The 18,012-nt window shown below is 41.0% G+C and overlaps 1 protein-coding gene across 1 annotated transcript in view; it reads left to right on the forward strand.

The window, feature by feature from the left end:
• Nucleotides 1–18,012, forward strand: part of PTPRT (protein tyrosine phosphatase receptor type T) — a gene marked incomplete at its 5' end in the record, with an annotated part of 380,430 nt that overhangs the window by 297,354 nt on the left and 65,064 nt on the right. The window contains 2 exons of the mRNA XM_082065426.1: nt 677–713; nt 14,517–14,652. Of these exons, the coding sequence (XP_081921552.1) occupies nt 677–713; nt 14,517–14,652 (173 nt within the window). The remainder of the gene's footprint in view (nt 1–676; nt 714–14,516; nt 14,653–18,012) is intronic.

Below are 18,012 nucleotides of genomic sequence, written 5' to 3' on the forward strand. Positions count from 1 at the left end.
GAGTATGAGCTTTTAGTCAAGCCAAATCCAACATGGCTTTTGCGATCCAAACTCCTGTTTACGCAGATCTGCGGGCTCCGAGGCGGCTTGAACAAAGAGTTGGGTTTTATCCCAGCTCCGCGATGACAAACCGCAGCGCTGGGGGTTGTGTTTGAACAGCTCATTTGGCAGAGCCAGCCGTACAGCACGCTGCTTCGCTCCGCATACGTTTCAAAGAGCTGAAATATCCCAATGCCTGTTTCAGTGTCTGTCTGCCATGTGTTTAAATAAATAACCAATTTGCAAAATTTGCAGTAATGGTGCATGAAAACTCAATGTACGGTTGCATGTACTTTTGACCCAAGGCTTGTCTGCCTATTACAGATCAGGTCATTAGCTGGTGAATTCTATTAGTTAAGCAGGCAGTTACACAGGACCCATCGCTCACACAGAGGGTGTGGAAAAACATGTTGTCACTCTTAACTTCGCACCAGTTAGAGAAGCATCTGTGGGCAAGTCCATTAGTATGGAGTGTTGTATGCAACTGACGCTGTTATGGTATTTTCAGAAATGAAGTGTAAAAAGAAAGCTTATTTGTTTTAGTACCTTATTAAAGGAATGTATGTTTATTGCAGATGGGCAAATCACACCCCTTAATGTTTTTCTTTTTTATTTTTTTTTTCTTTATTTTTTTCAGGAAACAAAAATCAACTGTGTCCGGCTGGCAACAAAAGGTATGTGGATCTACTTTTCCTGCAAAGCAAAATGCCAGTAATGTAAAGGCTGCAGTGGTGATGCAACTTGATTACAGTTACTATTCAAATAACAAGCTAGTTTTCTTTTTTAAAGAAGACTACAAAGTCAAAACAACAATTTCCAGAACCACTTCACTGTATGTGCGGACTCTGATATTTTTTGTTTTTAAGACAAGGCACCTGTCTCTCTGTGGTTCCTCCTTTCCCTTATTTTGTTGACAGCTTTCCTGCCCTTTGGACTGTTCTTAGTATTGGCAGAATGTCACTGAAAAAGCCTCCAATTAATGTTGTTCTCTCCACAACTGTATAAAGTACATAATTAAGAGGAGACATCATGTAAGCCTAACCTTGAACACAGTGGGGCACGATTCTTGTCACACCATTTTCATGCTACAATTCAACAAACAGAGTAGAGTACATCCCTTGTTTTTCTTGCAATTACTTCAGAATAGACCAAACTGATAGATCAAACAGACCAGAATGTGCAAACGCAAGACAAATGGTGTTAAGATGCAACGTTCCGATCCCCAGGTTGCTTCACAAGGTGCAGCTCTTGGGGAACCAGTGATGACAATATGTGGGTTCCTTCTTGGAGCTTAGAGTTGCTCTTAACAACTCTTCTAAGGACTTCAAAATCACCCCAGGGGCTATTTCACCAGCAGAGGTGTCAGAAACCAATATACTTGTAACACAAACAGAGGAGTAGCTGTAAAAAGGCTTAACACATATCGTATCTCAAAATGAGTGGTATGGAAATGACAGGGAAGTTGCCATAGGCTGTGCTGCAGGTAGTCCTCCATTTCCAAAATTCAGGTTTACCATCTTGTGCTCACTCTTTCACTGTAATGTGAAACAACTGCATGGATGCCTATGGATTCTGTGCAGAGTTAAATATAATCGGCAGGAACCCATGACCTTTTTCTTTGAGGCACCATCCCATTTTTTTCCATTCTTTTCACTCCTTTCTGTCTTGTAGCAGCAACAGAAGTTAATTACTTCGAGGTACTTTCCCCTGATGGCTCCTGCATCTGTGCTTAGAGAGGAGTTGAGAGGGATCAAAGAAGCCCCAGCTAACAGTTACTGGGTAGCAAAAAAGGACTTGTTTCATCTGTATGTGGAGACACCCCCAGTCCATTACAGCAAACTGGCAGGTGCTGCACAAAGCTCCCACCTGTGCAGCTGTTTTCACTGCTGGGACCCAACGTGCAAACTGGTGGGGCTGTGAGCAGTTGTGTCACCACTGAAAGCTGAGGAGGATGAGCCGTTTCCCCCTTTTCCCCCTTTTGTGTGTGGCTCTGGTGCTCCCCATGTCCTCTTGTCGCTTTCCTTTTTACAAGTTCCTTGTAAAAAATCTTCATTTAATTCATTTCTCTGGGTTACGAACATTCGATGTGTCTCAGTCTCCCCTCCTACCCCTTCGGTTTTTCCAGCTGGTAGTGATGTGACCATGTGCATACCTTCTTTTGGCTTTCTGGTGGTAGAAGGAGATACGGCAGGACTGGGTAAAACGAGTCTGAGTGAAATGAGTCACGAGATCAGAGAAAATGGATTAATTCATTTTTGGAAACCTGCAGTTTCTTCCATTTCAGTCATTCCTTTTTCAGGAGTTGGTGGACGAATGCTATCATGCTAGTAGTCTTGATAACGTAACAGCATCTTCCATTGCTGGGACCTGTGAAGCGTGAGCAGCTGAGCAATAGCTGAACAATGTGGTTCTGTGCTTTGGAGCCTTCCCACAGTTTCAGATTTCCGTATGTCATGAGGCTGAATTCCTGTCATACATTAACTTCATATGAACAGAAAGACCCAACCACACCACGTCCCAGCCCCTGACAAGGGGTGTCACATCTGCCCTCTCGCTGCTCTCTGGCAATGGGCAGAGACACTTGTGAAACTACAGTTCCATGGTGACCAGATCAAAGGCTGATAGCTGGGATGTTCCAGGTGACCTGCTGTGTCTGTGCTGTCTTCTGTCTACTCATTATACTGATTATCTCTAACGGCATTGCCCTGTCTTCGCCTTTATTTGCGTCGTTGTCTTTCTGAGGATAGAATGAGCAAACCTGTAGTCTACCTTGAACAAAATCGTCCGATCTGCTGGCAAAGATACCGCTGTGGTGACTTTGATAAGAGTCAGAAAAAAAGAAAAGCTTTTGGAGTTGGGGCTAATCTCAGCATTGACGGCTTAGAAACTCTGCTTTGAGTTGGTACCAGAGAAAAAGCATAATATATTTTGGTGCAAGAAAATAAATATATACTACTGGTGCCAGACCAAATGTTCATTTTGGGCCATAAGCCTAATTTTTCCATTCCTAGACATTTGACACTGTAGTAGCTCCATTTACGTTGGTGAAATGAGTTCTGATTTACACCCATGACAGGAAGATCAGGATCAAGACATGTTTAAGCAACACAAGTGTTCCTTTGAAGTACTGGATTAACAAGGACACTAAACATGAGTGTGGGAGTAATTAGGCAATAAAATGTGTTAGGCAGCATGTTACTGGGGGATTATAACACATCTTGGGTGTTGCTGCAAGGCACCTGTTCAGAAGCTGAGTAGCTTTAATTACTTGAGAGACTCATGAGGCTGTTCCACTGTTGCCACTTCAGCAGGCTGGGAGGCAATCTGCTTTGTACGTCCCATTGCCTCCAAACCGAGGAAACGAAAGTAGATGACTCTTTAGAAAGTGGTTTAGTCCATTAAAGAGAGTTTTGGAGATTCCCTGGTTTTCTCTCTTCCTCTTTTAGCAAGAAATAGACTGTTCAGATCGACCTCAGTCCAGTTCAGCTCCACACAGGAGCTGTTACCCACGTCTCCTGGTGGTTAACTCCTGGGCATGATTTTCTGTGTGCTACTCCTTTGTAGATGAACTTGATTCTTGTTATCACAAGAAGGGTCTCTCAAATCGTTATGTATTGGCTTATCAAATGTCTTGGGGGAATTCAGCATTTCAGAGCACTAGGTCGTGACACCAGTAGTGCATTTTCCAAAGCAGAGCTAGCAGATGTCCAACCAAGCAAGCGCCTCTCTTGAGCCCATGTCCTTCCATCCAGTGTCTCAGTATAAGTGCCGGCTGATGCTGGTGAAAAGGGCCAGTGGCCATTGTTCAGAGATTCAGGCCAGACACAAGGAAGAAATTGTTGCCCATGAGGGTGGTGAGAGCCTGGCCCAGGTTGGCCAGAGAGGTGGTGGATGAACCATCCCTGGAGACATCCCAGGCCAGGCTGGACGGGGCTCTGAGCAACCTGAGCTGGTGAAGATGTCCCTGTCATGGCAGGGGGGGCACTGGGGGAGCTGGGAAGGTCCTTCCAACCCAAACTGTTCTGTGATTCTGTGATCATCAGCCTTTGCTGTGGTAATATTTGGCAATCCATCAGAAAGCTCTCTGCATTTGTCCAGTCTGTGTAGCCATTTCACATTTTGCCAGCATGTTTTAAATCCAAAAGCCGTATTAACCTTTTAATTTTTTTTTTCTACATATATATTTATTTTCAGGTTCATTGGTCTCAGATTTCTTACCATTTCCAACCATAAACATCTCTCCTCACATGGGCAACTCCTGTTTTTTAAACTACTGGAGTAATGTCATCTTTCACAACGTTAGTCACTTGGATGCATGTCATTAGCATAAAACACTCTTTAAAAATAAGTTTCTAATTAAACCTTGATTTACCACCTCTCTGCCATACAATTCTCATTCAGCCAGTTTATTTATTAGTTTTGCCATTTGGTTTCGTTGATAGCATTTGCTTTAGTATGTCCCATTCTTTCTGAATTAACTGACTTGTTTTCCCTGTCTTTAAAGCAACATATTCATATTGACACTTTATTAGACAAAATTGCAACCTCTCACCAAGAGAGAGCGATTACCTCTTGTATTCTTAAAGTGCATTAAATTCATTTCACAGTGTAATTGAAACTAAGGCTCATTAATGGTTCCTTATCTCTTGATACTCATTCCTCCTTTCTTTAAAATGTGAGTTCATGCAAATGAAAGAATGGAAATTTAATAATCATTATGAGGTACATTTTTCTTTTTCCTTTTTTTTTTTTTTTTTTTCCTTGTGCATGCTGCCTCGGAACGGTTTTGCTTGTTCTCAGCAGTAATAGGTAGGCAACAGGTGACCATGGGAAGCCTGCCCAGCCTCTTAAGCACAGGTGATTATCAAGTCAAGAAAATGAAGACTGTTCCAGAAGTCTGAGCAGCTTTGTGATTTCTTAGTTCATATTTGGTTTGCATGGGAAAATACCTATACAATTATTGTAACTATAATATTCTAACTACAGTCGTCAAGGGGGCATTCCGTACATGGCGCTCCTTTAGCACCAAGGTCAATATACACCTGTGCAGAGGGTCATCTGAAGGACTAAACACAACTTAAATCTTTCCATGAGCCCTTGAGCATGACTGAAGAGCCCCATGGATCCCTTGCTGACCCTCTGCAGAGGCTGCATATCTCCCTGGGCATCCATGGAGATCACCTTACATTTTTGCATTAAAGTTAGCTGTGGCATTTTCTGGGGCTGGTTATTACACTTACTGTTAGGCAACGGAGTCTTGCTGTTGAAGAAATGGTGACAGAAAAATTAAAACTTGATTCTATACACCCTCTGTATAGAAACTTCTGCTTTGAGCCTCAGTAGCACCATGTAAAATCATTCACCGGTTACTAATGGGGAGGTTCAGAATGAACTTGGAGGTCTGTGTGTCATAAACTTGCCTCGTAGTATGTAACACTAGGACTATTACCATCATTATACTCCAGAAAATTTAAATATAGAGAGGAAATCCCATCAGTCTGTGGAAATAGTATCTTCTACTTCAGCCTGTGCATAGAGTGACTTCTTGGGATGTGACAGAGTTTTGGGATGGATGAAATGTTTGTTGGAATGTTGCTCTCCCAGTTATTCCTATCTAGCTATGACTTCCTCACCCAACAGTTACTTCGAGTGTGTATCAGGGCAGCTGTAGTGATACAGGGGCAAAAAGAAAGTACTGGAATTACTGTGAAGTTCAAATGCTTTTGAGATTAAGAGAAATATAATGCATTAGCACTGGGAAAAAGGAACTTTCTTCAGGGCTCAGAACTGAACCTGGGTCTGAAAGGCCACCAGTAAAGTCATGGGGAGAAAAAGACTGCAAAAAACTATTCACACAGTTTTATTGCATATATAAACTGTTTATTTAATAGTTCTTGCTCTCTCAGATTCATTTAAGAGGCCTGTGTTGTTTTGTGAAATACATTCTAGTTTTATAGACAGATGTGTTTTTTTAAACAGATCTAATCCCACTTCAAATCTTTTTGTTATTGCATTTTGTCTTCTGATGCACTGGAATGTTATTCCTTTGACAGGTATATTCTGCTTTGTGCTATTTATTTCAGAGGGTTTTATCACACTTTTAAAGTTGAATGCATGATTTTTTGGTGTGTTTTTTGTTTGTTTGATTGGCTGTTGTTTGGTTTTGGTGTTTTGGTTTGGTCTGGTTTTTTTTCCACTCTGAACAAATGTCTACCTTCTAGAAGTTATTTTTTTAGCACAAGTTTGTGTATCATCATAATTTGTTGTTAATAACAAACATGATTATGTTGCTCTTGTTGACAAATATTCCCTGCCGAGAAGACAAATCAAACATCTTGGCATGTGAATGCCCACTTAACCCAGTGAGCATCTTTATTTGCACCGAATTTGGTATCAAGACTTCCTTAGAGGGATTTAAAAAGTCAGCTTTATGGGCTTTCTTAACCCAGCATGATAATGACCCAGCTTTGAATTAGTGAAGAACCTGATGCAGAACTGGATGAGGCCACAAGTGAGGTGAGTTTGATACCCTCAGCCCAGTTTCCAGAGGACGTGAGGTAACATTTGGGGTAGATAAGCAACAGGAAATTGTGAAAACATCACCTCCGCAATTCAAAGCATCCACTGCGGGCTTACACAGGGTAGCTTCAGAAAAGAAGGATCTTTAGAAAAAGGTGAATGTAATTTTTCATTGTTGTGTGAGTCACATCCTCCTGGAATCAAAGCAGGGAGGGATTTATTAATACGTGGAGTGCTCTGGAGGCTGTGGTCCCCTTTCAACACCTGCCTGGTGTGAAAAGATGCTGCTGGCCACATGTGGCTGGTAGGTTGTGCCATCACCTTTGTTTGCAGATGAACTGGTAACCGGGCAAAGGAGGAAAAAAACCAAAGGTGGCAGCTGGGCATTAAATCCACAAGTGAAGGTCAGATCTGGAAGGATTTGTTCTGATTTTGGCTCATTTTTAACGCAAGGAGAAAGGGATGATGACTTGCTTGTGAAATTCAGGGTGGTTATTTTCCTCGCCTCTGCTTGAAGGTTTTCAGGAAGAACTGTCTGAACATCCCTGAAGCCTCCTGCAAAGGAGGGTTTAGAAGTGGGAGCAGGGCTGTTACCTTTTAGATGACAGCAAAGTTGCCTATTCCCAACCCTCATACTCTTACACCAGCTTATTTGTGTAGCTCAGTATTTCTTCTCCATTTCCCTATACATTAAAATGCTTTGTAAGGTCTACCAGCCACTAGTCAGGTACTGTGGATCACTTAAAAAGTTTTTCAAAAACAGATTATCATTGGCGGTGTCCTTAAATAGCACTTCCAAAGGCACGACCAACCTAAGGCTATTACAAATACATTATGCTTCTGTTACCTTACATAGATTTTTTTCAATGAGCTAATGTTCAGGAACAGGATGATTATTATTATTAATGCAGTAGATTCTCAGTTTCTTCCAGGAACTGGACATTTAAAAAACTGTATGGCAGCATTAGGACATGGGACAATGTCACAGGAGAGGTAAGCGTGAAAGAGGCAGTTTCATAATACCACTGTAGAGGAAAAGAAAAATCTTCATTCAAGACACGCCTGGAAGTGCTGCCTGAACTTGGCAAAGTGCAGAAAGTTTCCCAGTGTTTTATGCAGCACACGTAGAGCGGGTATACACAGACTCCCTAATGTATTGGCCATATGACTCCCTTTTTACTGTAAAACGGTGAGTTATCCTCCTTTGCATGCTGCTCACTCAGCTCAAGGGTGAAGTCTTATCAGGCACGGGTTTTGTCGGCCACCGTGGTGCTTGAAGCACCTTTGACCAGCCGGGCTTGAAAGGTGGCTTTATTGCAGTATTCATGTTGTACCCACTGCTGGACTTTGCTCGCTGAGTTTGTAATTCCCGCAGCTCATCTGGCAGCGGATTTTTAACGATAACCATGATGAGAGCACAGGAACTGCTTAGAGGGGACTGGCTGGTGCAAAGGTTAATTAGTTTTTGTTCGTATGGTGTCTATTATACATCTACAGCATTGTCATGCACTGTAGTGGTTTTGCCTGTATCAGTCAAAAAATAAATCTCCTTGTGTCTGTTTAAGACCATATAAGAATTGAGACACATCTGTAAATTTGAACTTGTGATAATGGGAATTTTACTTGTTTTCCATTTTTATAATTAAAAGGCAGTTTCTAAATAGCTTCACAAAAGTGGAGAGCTAAAATGGAAACATGCTATCACGCTCCGAACCATCGCATCACTTGTAGGCATCACAGCAGCTTCTCTTTGTCTGAGCTCTTCTTTCAAGTAAATGTAACAACCTTTCTCATTCTTGGGGGCCATATATCTGCCTGTAGCACAAATTAAGTGCTTCTGTTCTGAAGAGAGAGGAAGAAAAACAGGAGGAGAAAAGAAAAGCCTTTGTGGTAGATTTGCCTTGAATCTCCAGAACCAGTTATTCTCTTACTGCTATTCTTTAATTCTTCTTCAGTTTAGTAATACTAATCTTGATTCCACGCTGTGTGTTTACCCTCATCCTCCTACAAATCCAACCTGTATGCCTGATAATCCCTCATATAAATTCTGGTCTGTCTTTCTCTCCAGGATTGTTTTGTTTTGCTGCTCTCTCCACTTAGAATACAGTTGAAAGCTTTTGGTTCTCATCATTCTTTCCATCCTTTTTGAGCTTTTATAAAGAAACAAGAATGTCTCATTGTAGTCTTAAGCCTGTGGCTGTTGTTGTCTTCAATAACTGGAGGTGGAATAGTAGTGATGTTCTATGTCGTGATAGTGTTGTTGGTGTTCCTTTTTTTAATGAATTGCAATAAAGAAATAGCCAAAGTGGAATCTGTGTCTCAGATTTGGTGACCTGTTTCACTTTTTGGTTTGTGATATGCAGAACCTTGGGCACCATGCATTGCTTTTATTAGTCCAGGTACTCTGGTATATGAGGTTGCAAACCAGTCTGTCCTCCCCAAGCCCCGTGTGGGGCCCGCAGATGCAGAAGGCTGTGGCTGGGTAGTGCTGGCTGGCAGGTATTCCAGATGAAGGTATAAAATGATGCTCCTCCACCTTGATCTCAATGTTTTCATTCTTATAGGTAGCTGCCTGCCGTTGTGTTTGGGTTTTGGAGACTGTGTTTCAGAGGTATAGATATAATCAGGATCTGAAAACATTTCTATGTGCAGAGATGCTTTAATCATTACTAGGCCATTCAAAAAGAGAAAAGAAATAATGTTTACAAGTGATTTGAGAATATCTGTCTTTTGCAAGTAAACCTCCTGGTCTACTAGGAAACTTCACATTCAGCATGCTGCCTGGCCACTATGTGCTACAAAGAAATTACTCTGATTGAGCAACTCGTTTTAACTCACACTGACTTAGAAACCACTGTTTTTCATTAGTTTTTCTGGCTTAAATAAGGTTTTGAAGTTATTTTTCTGATTGTTTTTTGTTTCAAGAGTGACTTTCTATCTGAATCTATCTATCTATCTATCTATCTATCTATCTATCTATCTATCTATCTATCTATCTATCTATAGATATCTGAATATTATTAGGTGTTACAAATTTGAACCCAATCCCAGTCTTTGCCAGACCGACCTGTTCGCTTTCTGGATCTTTCCTGTCATCTGGCAAAGGCTGCACCCCCATTGCTCGTGTGGCTTCTGTCATTTTGTCCCTTCCTCGTTCACAGCTGCCCTGTCCTTTTTTCCCCCTGGGTGTCTGGCCCAGCTGTCCTCGCTGCCCTTTTGTTTGCATTCTCTTCTCTTGTTGTGGAATCAGATGCTTCTCTCTCCTACGCAGCAACACGGCTACTGGTGATTGTGGTACCACTGCCATGGGGAGACTTTGTTCTTTGTGCCTCTCCAGTTGGAAATGTCACATAAATACCTGTCTTTTCCTCCTGCCTGTGGCTCTTTTGAATTCTTTCTCCTGTCAGTTACATTTTTTTTAAAGTAGTATTGTAATTGCTGCTTTAAATAAAGAACATTTCAAATTACAGCTTGTGAAGTAGGTTTTATAGAAGAAACTTATATTATCAGTCTTGCTTAGCTGCATGCACTCAATAATCATTCTTTCCTGGATGTTCTTCAGTGTGCCACCTCCACAGAGAAGGTCACTTTATATCTGGTGGTTTATTGTTTTCAAATAATATATCTGTGCATAAATTGCTTGGTGAAAGATTGCCGTGGTATCTTTCACTTAGGTACCGTCACTGTTTCTCCCTCCATCCCCCCATCCCCATCTGGGAGAGGTGTCTGCTGGAGTTGCCACAGGGTGTCAGTCCAGAAATGTCAGTCCTCAGCTCTGCTGTTGGGTGCCTTTGATGCCAAAGGCAGATCCTTAATCTTTACAGATCTATAAAGTAAATAACATAATTTATTACTTACCTTGCATGAGCATAAAGGGGATTTAAAGTACATATTAATATCGCTCTAGGAGTGTATAGCGTCAGATATGAACACTTGCTGCTAAGTGGATGATTTTTCACTTTCGTAACATTTTGAGAAGGTTCGCCTTTAGTTATGACTGGTAAAAATTAGAGTTTAGGCTGTTGGAATCACTTGCAAACCAGCTCAAAGTAGTTAAACATGTCATCTCTTCCTTGTGGACAGAAGCGATTTCAGCTGTAGAAATCTTCTGGAAGATTTAACTCTGGAATACAAATGACAGCCCTCTATACTGAAGTTAATTTTGGGTGTCAAATTCTTGTCGTTAAGTTTTCAGCCACTGCAGAGCCAGCTTTAACATTGTTCCCAAAGCAAGGAGGAATTTAAAAGGTTGCAAGCTGCAACGAGCTGAAACGATGCTTCCAGTGCTTGAATCTTACTGAACTAGTCTGGGCTTTAGGTACCTATGGATGCACAGCTGCATAGACCTTGGGTGCCTGTGAGTGTGTTACCACAAAAAAAATCAGTGCTTGATGATCCCTAAATCTGACTTCTTGTGGGCTGACGAGGCAGGTGATTCTGGGAAAGAACTGTTTTTTCCCTCCTCTGCTCTCTTTGCATCTCTGCAGCATCACCAGAACAGTGTCTCCCATTAATGTAATGTGTTCTGTCTCGCTGCAAGATGCTGGATCTCTGAGAGTGTTGAAAGAGGTTGAAAAAGCAAAGTGAATTAGGTTGGTGGGAAAGGATTAAAATTCTGAAATAGCTATGGATGTAAAATGCAGTGCTGGGTGGATGCCAGTGCCTGTGAAAGTCAGATTCATGCCACCGGTCAAGCTTCTGGGAAAGTGCATTTCGTATAGTATATAAATGTGTATCTCTGAATATAGTAGCCTGGTCTACTAGATAATGCACAGATAGGGAGTCAAGGGACCTACATTTTTTGCTTCTCTGGCACTGTCTTCTATCATTTGCCTCTTTTATTAAGAAAGTAAGCTTAGGGCAGAAAATTGTCCTATTTCATGTTAGTACAGTGTAATGGGGTCCTGGCCTTAGCGAGGGCCTGGGTGCCACTGAAAAACACAGGATAATAACAGTGGTGACCTGTTCTATATCCTATTATTCCGGTATCCAGCTTCAGTTATGAGGAACAATTTATTCCAGGAAACACAGTGAGAGTAACCAGTGGGAAATATGGTTATAGTTTATTTTCTTTCCCTTTTAATGTCAGCAGTATATAAACATCATTTTTCAGAAAGAAAAGGGTGGATCCTCAAGTATGATAGTGCAGAGCTTTCCAAGTGTATTTAAAGATATTTGTAGGAAATGGCCATCTGAGGAGTTTTGATGGGCTTCTGTGCTCAGAGGATTTCAGATCTGCCTGTATGCTGGTAGAGAAGCAAAACTGAAGCAAAAGTGTTACTCTCAGAAGCAGTAGAAGTCATTGTCCTCCTTCCCTTACCTGCAGCTGGTGGTGGTGCAGGTGGGAGCACCAGCAACCATAGTAGATTTAGGCATCTACAAGAAAAACACATCACAACTGCAGAAAACCAAGGGACTTTCGTGGTAGCGTTTCATTACAAATCTTTAAGAATCCAAGACCCGGGAACATACTGACACTGTCATGTTATCAATCCCTAGGCGCTATTAGCTGAGACACCTTACAAATGGTTGGACTAGTAGCCTAAAGGAATTGTTGGCCTTTGCCAAGATAGATAGAAAGACTTAAACAGAAGATTCAAGTGAATCAGTCACCATAGTGTGTAGGTGTCAGGATGGATAATGAGCTTTTATTCTCTTTCCAGAACTGCTGTAGTTTGCAACGGGACGAGAAATATCAAATAAAATGCAGTGACCACACATTGCCTGTAGTAACAAGCAACAGCCTGGCAAAATCAAACTGATCTAGTGGATTAGAGGATGGAGTTGACAGCACATTCTTAATCTTTTATTTAACATGGCTCACAACTCATCAGGGTATTCAGATGGTGAAAAAATTGAGGGGGCCTGACTGTGCTGTTTGTGGTAGAAAACCATTCTCTAACACCTATTATTTGGGGTCATAGGAGTAACGACAACTCAAGTGAAGGATAATTTGGAGTACTTCTGAATTTCGCTCCAAATGAATACACTTTTAGCCATTTTCAGGAAAAAATTGTACCTTTATCATTTACTTGGTTGTGCGATAGTGTCGGCATTGCCTGTGTGATGTTGTATGGCTCACCTCATGGGCAGATTTCATTCAAGATTGTAAAAGAGATTGTCAAATATGCAACCGATATATTATTTTATTCTCACGCTCTCATGTCCAATTAATTTCAGACCTGTGCACACAGAAGTTACTGGTGAATTCTTAACTGAATGGGAAAATTGGTGGATGCAGCAGAGCAGTAGAGTTGTCAGGGACAAAAAGCTGAAAATTACATGTGTATTCGAAACAGGCAGCATTTTTGCTTGGTAAATATTACGTTTTGCTGTGACAAACTAGATTAACAGCTCAGCTGTAAGAAAAGTGAAATCATACTTTTATCACTGCATGTGGTGAGTGTTCTTGGTTTGCATTCATTGTGTCATTGTTCTATATGTGCTCTTCAAGATGCGATGGGAGGAGAACGTAACATTTTATTCGAGATCAGATCCTCATCCCTGGAAGTCCATCAGCTGAGGCCGTATTCAGAACCCATCAGAAAGCCCTATATTCAGTAGTGTGATTGGATCGTGGTAGCCGTTGGGACTCATCCTTGCAGGCAGAGACCATTTAAAGCATTTGCAGTTTAACATATGGGCAAATAAGCAAAACAATAACCCAGTGAGGCTTTCTGCTGTCTCACCAACATGTGGACTCGATTGAATATTATCTCCCCAAGCAACTGACTTTATGAACAGAAGTGATCCAGCTTTTCCTGAAGGTCAGCAACACAGAATTCTTAAAAGAGCAAAACATGATGGTCTTCTGATGGCAGCACTCTGGTTTCACCTTTGATTCTTTTTTCCTATGGTGTTTAAGATGTAGAGAAAGACTCGGCTGACTCCAACAGCAAAGGCAAAGCCCAAGATAAGATTATGATCTCATGTCACATCAATTCATTTACCTTTATCAAATGCAATGGTGATATTTTTAGGAGTAGTTAAGTATGTCAAGAATATAATAAAGACAGGCTTATTTAGTCTTTAGAGTAGCCACGACTCAAATCTTGTGGGGCTTTCTAAATGAAGCTCAGTGATTTAAGCTATATCTGGAAAAATTCTGTGCAACAAGTAATGAAGTCAGCAGAGCTAAGGTATCTAATAATCACTATATGGTAGTGCCAGCAAGGGGTAGAGGGTGGCATTCTGCAAGGTCCTCAGTTATTGCAGGGGACAAAAGACCCTCAAAGTCAGATCATGACAAGGAAGTAAAAGAAGAAATGCAGTGCCAGTAATATTCCTAAGTATAGTTTATTTTTAGGTGTGTAAGCTTTACTCTTAAAATTAAAAACAAACAAAAAAAACAATTAGAAACGATGTTGTCTTGCCTGAACTGCAAAAGAACTCATGCGTGGAACACACTAAATGATGAGAAGGGTGCTCTGTGTGTTGGATTAATGCTCGTTACATGCATAATTGTAACTGTATCTTTACAAAAGCCAGGGCTCCATTATAGTGAGAAATACAAATGTGTTCTGATTTTAGAAGAAAAAAAGTTTCTGTAAGCAGTATTATGGGATATGTTACTGCGAACTTCTGCATTAATTATTTCAATGGGTAAGGATTGCACCTTCACTTAAGCTATTTGAAATGGAAATTATAACTGCTATTAATTGTCCTGCTTCTTGGGTGTATGCTGAGTGCCTCAGAAGAGTAAAATGCCTGTTACAGTGTAATATGGTGAAATGTTAGTCATTTGCTTTGCACTGGGATTTTACACCCAATTATTGCTCTGAATTACCTGTCATTAGCCCTTATTAAAGGCAGATTTGGTAAGATGGACAATTGTCTGCTACAATATGATGGGAAATATGTTGCTAGTCTTTCAAATTAATATTTAAAGTAGATCATTGCACATTTTTTTTTACAAATTCTCTTTCTGTCTTCTCCTTCCTCTCCCTCCATCTTTTAAGGAGCTTCCACCCAGAATTCCAATGCAGTGGAGCCAGAAAAGCAAGTTGACAGCACAGTGAAAATGGCTGGAGTTATAGCCGGTCTTCTGATGTTTGTTATCATCCTCTTGGGAGCAATGCTTACCATCAAGAGAAGGTGAGTTTCTGCTTTGCTTCCATCTTGGAACTCCTGGCTAGAAGATGATTTCTTCAAAAAGAAGAAGAATTTGGTAGGGATAAAACATTCCATTTGCATTACAGAGGGCAGCAGTTAATTCTTATTTATGTAACGCTGCCATGAAGAAGTTGTAATCCCAGAGTGACGCCTGTTCTGGCAGACAGTATACAAGCAATAAAGGAATGGTTGTTACTGCAAAGAGTTATTGATAATTAACAGATAATTAATGAGAAGGTATCGCTCATGAAAAACCACAGAGAAGTACAAAGGAATAATGAGGCAATGGAAGTGGGTATGTGAGCCTGTGCAGGTAGCACAGCAGTGGCCTGATAGAAGACCAGAATTCTTTCTTAACAGGCAAGAAAAATAATGTCTTCAAAGGATGCGACTGAGGGTCTTGTTCTCAAGTGAGTCTTGATGAGACGTATTTTCACGCAGCAATTTCTTTGCAACCACTGTTCAGCTCGAATATTACGTCCTGCAGAGGGTGAGAATCTTTCCAAGAGTTAGCTCTAGTTTACAGGAGAATGAAACTTGGAAAAATCATACATGGCTATGAAATTTGTTTGAACAGTTCTTTGAACACTTCGTGTGATTTACTTTGGATCATTTGCACTTACACTTTGAAGTAGACTATTGTAGTTGCTACTATTTGAAGAGCTGCACATTTATACTGTAATACACTGATTCAGAAAATCTCTTAGAAGGCAAGTTTTTCTTGGGAAAAGCATGCATCTTGTATATATTTTTACCAGTCACATTTCTGAAGTGAACCCTACTTTCCAAGGGTAATTTGATTCTAACTGAAAGCTAAGTAGCCTGGCAGCCCCTTATCTAGGGTATAATGTTACATGTGAGAACCTCGATGATTTTACTTGGACTGTTGCAGGGAGTACAGCTTTTCAAAGCAAAGCTCTGTTCCTCTGAGATGTCTTCTCTCTATGACAGTCATGCGTTTCCCAAAAATAAGAGCAGCCGTTAATGTTCCCCTCTATCTTAATCCAGGGCACATATGTAAATGGAATAGTCCTGCGCTAGAGATGCTGGAGTGCAGGGCTGCTATTCAGAAAGACCTTGAGAGGCTGGAGAAATGGGCTGGTGGGAACCTTGTGAGGTTTAGCAAAGTCCTGCAGCTGGGATGGAGTAACCCTGTGCACCAGAACAGCCAGGTTTGCAGAGAAGGACCTGGAGGTCCTGGTGGACCAGTCTAACACAGGTCAGCAAAGTGCCCTTGGAGCAAAGAATCATACTTGTATTCCCAAACAGCCTACCCTGTCTTTCGAAATGTAAATGTGGGACTTTTGCTGTTAAACACCATGTTTGCTGCCGATCCATTTTTTTATATAAATGTGAAAATGGTTAGGAAATGTCTCAGAGGTAAAATTATGGGCAAGTAATTTTTTTGTTCCGTAACACTGTGATGAAATCTTATTCATTCTCATTCTGATTAATGCATCAACGTCGAAGTGGCTTGATGCATATCAATGATTCAACATCTTTGCTTAATCTTCTCTCTTTCAATGGAAACTGGAAAACCAGTGAAAGGTCAGGTTATTAATACAGAAGAATCCTTCAAAGAAAAAGTAAAAAATTATGGCTGATGTAAATTATCAGGTTTTTCTCTGTCTCTTTTATTCCCCGCTCTGCCACCCCCCAAATGGGCTCTACATATGTTATGCATGATATAACGAACTTTTATTAGGGTCAGGAGACTGTATTATATAGTTTGGTTAGCAGGTATGTAAAATCACTGGGTTTTAGCTTTCATTTTTTTCCTGGTGCATATTTAACTCAGATAAGTAAATGATGGGGAGATCTGTCAAGATCCAGCTTCTTCCAATGTTTGATACTCTGGATGTTTTGACTGTCATAACTGCTGCAGTGTAAGTCGATATCTCACGGAGAAACACAGACAAAGGGAGAATCAGAAATACTTAAAATTCAGCTCAAGTTGCAGCAGCTGGAGTCTCAGGACTCGTTTGCTTGATATAAAGATTCACAAGGTAATGCTGACCTGAGCTGGCCCCTGACACAGTGCACGTGTTCTGTGGAACCAGCCTGGTCCCCAAAGCTGCAATCTTTAGTGAATTTGGGAGTCACATCCCATGGGCAGAACTTTGCCATATCTGGCTTTGTCATAGGCTCCGTTAAACCTGGGCATTTTTTTTTCAAAATTAAAATGAGAAAGGAGGTGAGTAGATGTATTAGAAATATAAATTCTCCCCTTTTTCTTTCTGGAGCTGGAAAATTACATTTGCCTCTGTGTCATTCCCCTCCCTGTGCAAACAGACAAAATCACTGCACTCTGTATCTCTCTGTGTCTATTTGCTGTCATTTCCACGGTTAACCCACTGGAATACACACTATTATAAGAAATAAACTGCCTCATCAACTTTAAAATCTTTTCGCATTTAGAAGCTATAAAAGTGCAGAAAGAGGGTGTTTTTTGGAGGTTGGCTCCCGCTGGGTCTGCTGCCAGCCCTGCTGATGGCACCGGGGCCGGGTGTCCCTTGAACGGGCACCACCAGTCGCATCCAGCTGAGGCTCAGAGCTGCATATGGACAAGTGTTCCCCGCAGATTAACTTCAGCCTGCCAGGCTCATTTAATTTGTCAACTAATGCAGATTGGGACCAGCTTTTATAAAAGGAAAGACCGCTTTGGACCACAGATTGTTTTGAACCTCTGCAGGAGCACAGCTGAAAACTCACACTTGTCAGAGAGAACAGTATAACTACAAAGTTCTCTTTCTGTTTTACAAAGAGAAATATTAGGAGCTTAAGCTCTTGGCATTCAAGTTTTGTATTAACCTTACTTGAAAAAGAGTTCCCCTTTTCAGATCACTAAGGCCAACGCCTCTGTGTACAAGACACTGTTGTCTTGGAAGGCGACAATGCAAAATAATAATGTAATTACACAAACTTGATGAGTTTTCTTCAAACTAAGCTGGAAAATATCACAGTGGCATTTGTTGATGGTCCAGGGCATCATAGTTCATTGGTAGCGGCCACAGTAGAGGATTTTCTGAATGAAGCATTTTGTTAACCAGTGCAAAGGAAGGAGAGAGATGAGAAGAGATGGAAACATTAAATGAAGGCAGAGACCAGTTTGAGATTGGGATGATACAGATCATTAGAAGCTGCTTTTTGTTTCTGCGAGACACACCAAATCAGCATATTTTTTTAACTTTTCATATGCAAGGCTTGAGGAAGTGTTGCTCAGTTACTGATAGTTTCAATAGACTATATTGCAAAAACTCTATTGACTCGCAAATTGGGGTGGGCTGCCACTGTTTTGTAGGGTTTAATCAGATACATGAAGCTAAATTAAACCAACCAGAA

The sequence above is a fragment of the Streptopelia decaocto genome (assembly GCF_964273445.1).
Source record: "Streptopelia decaocto genome assembly, chromosome: 14".
Taxonomy (NCBI): Eukaryota; Metazoa; Chordata; class Aves; order Columbiformes; family Columbidae; genus Streptopelia; species Streptopelia decaocto.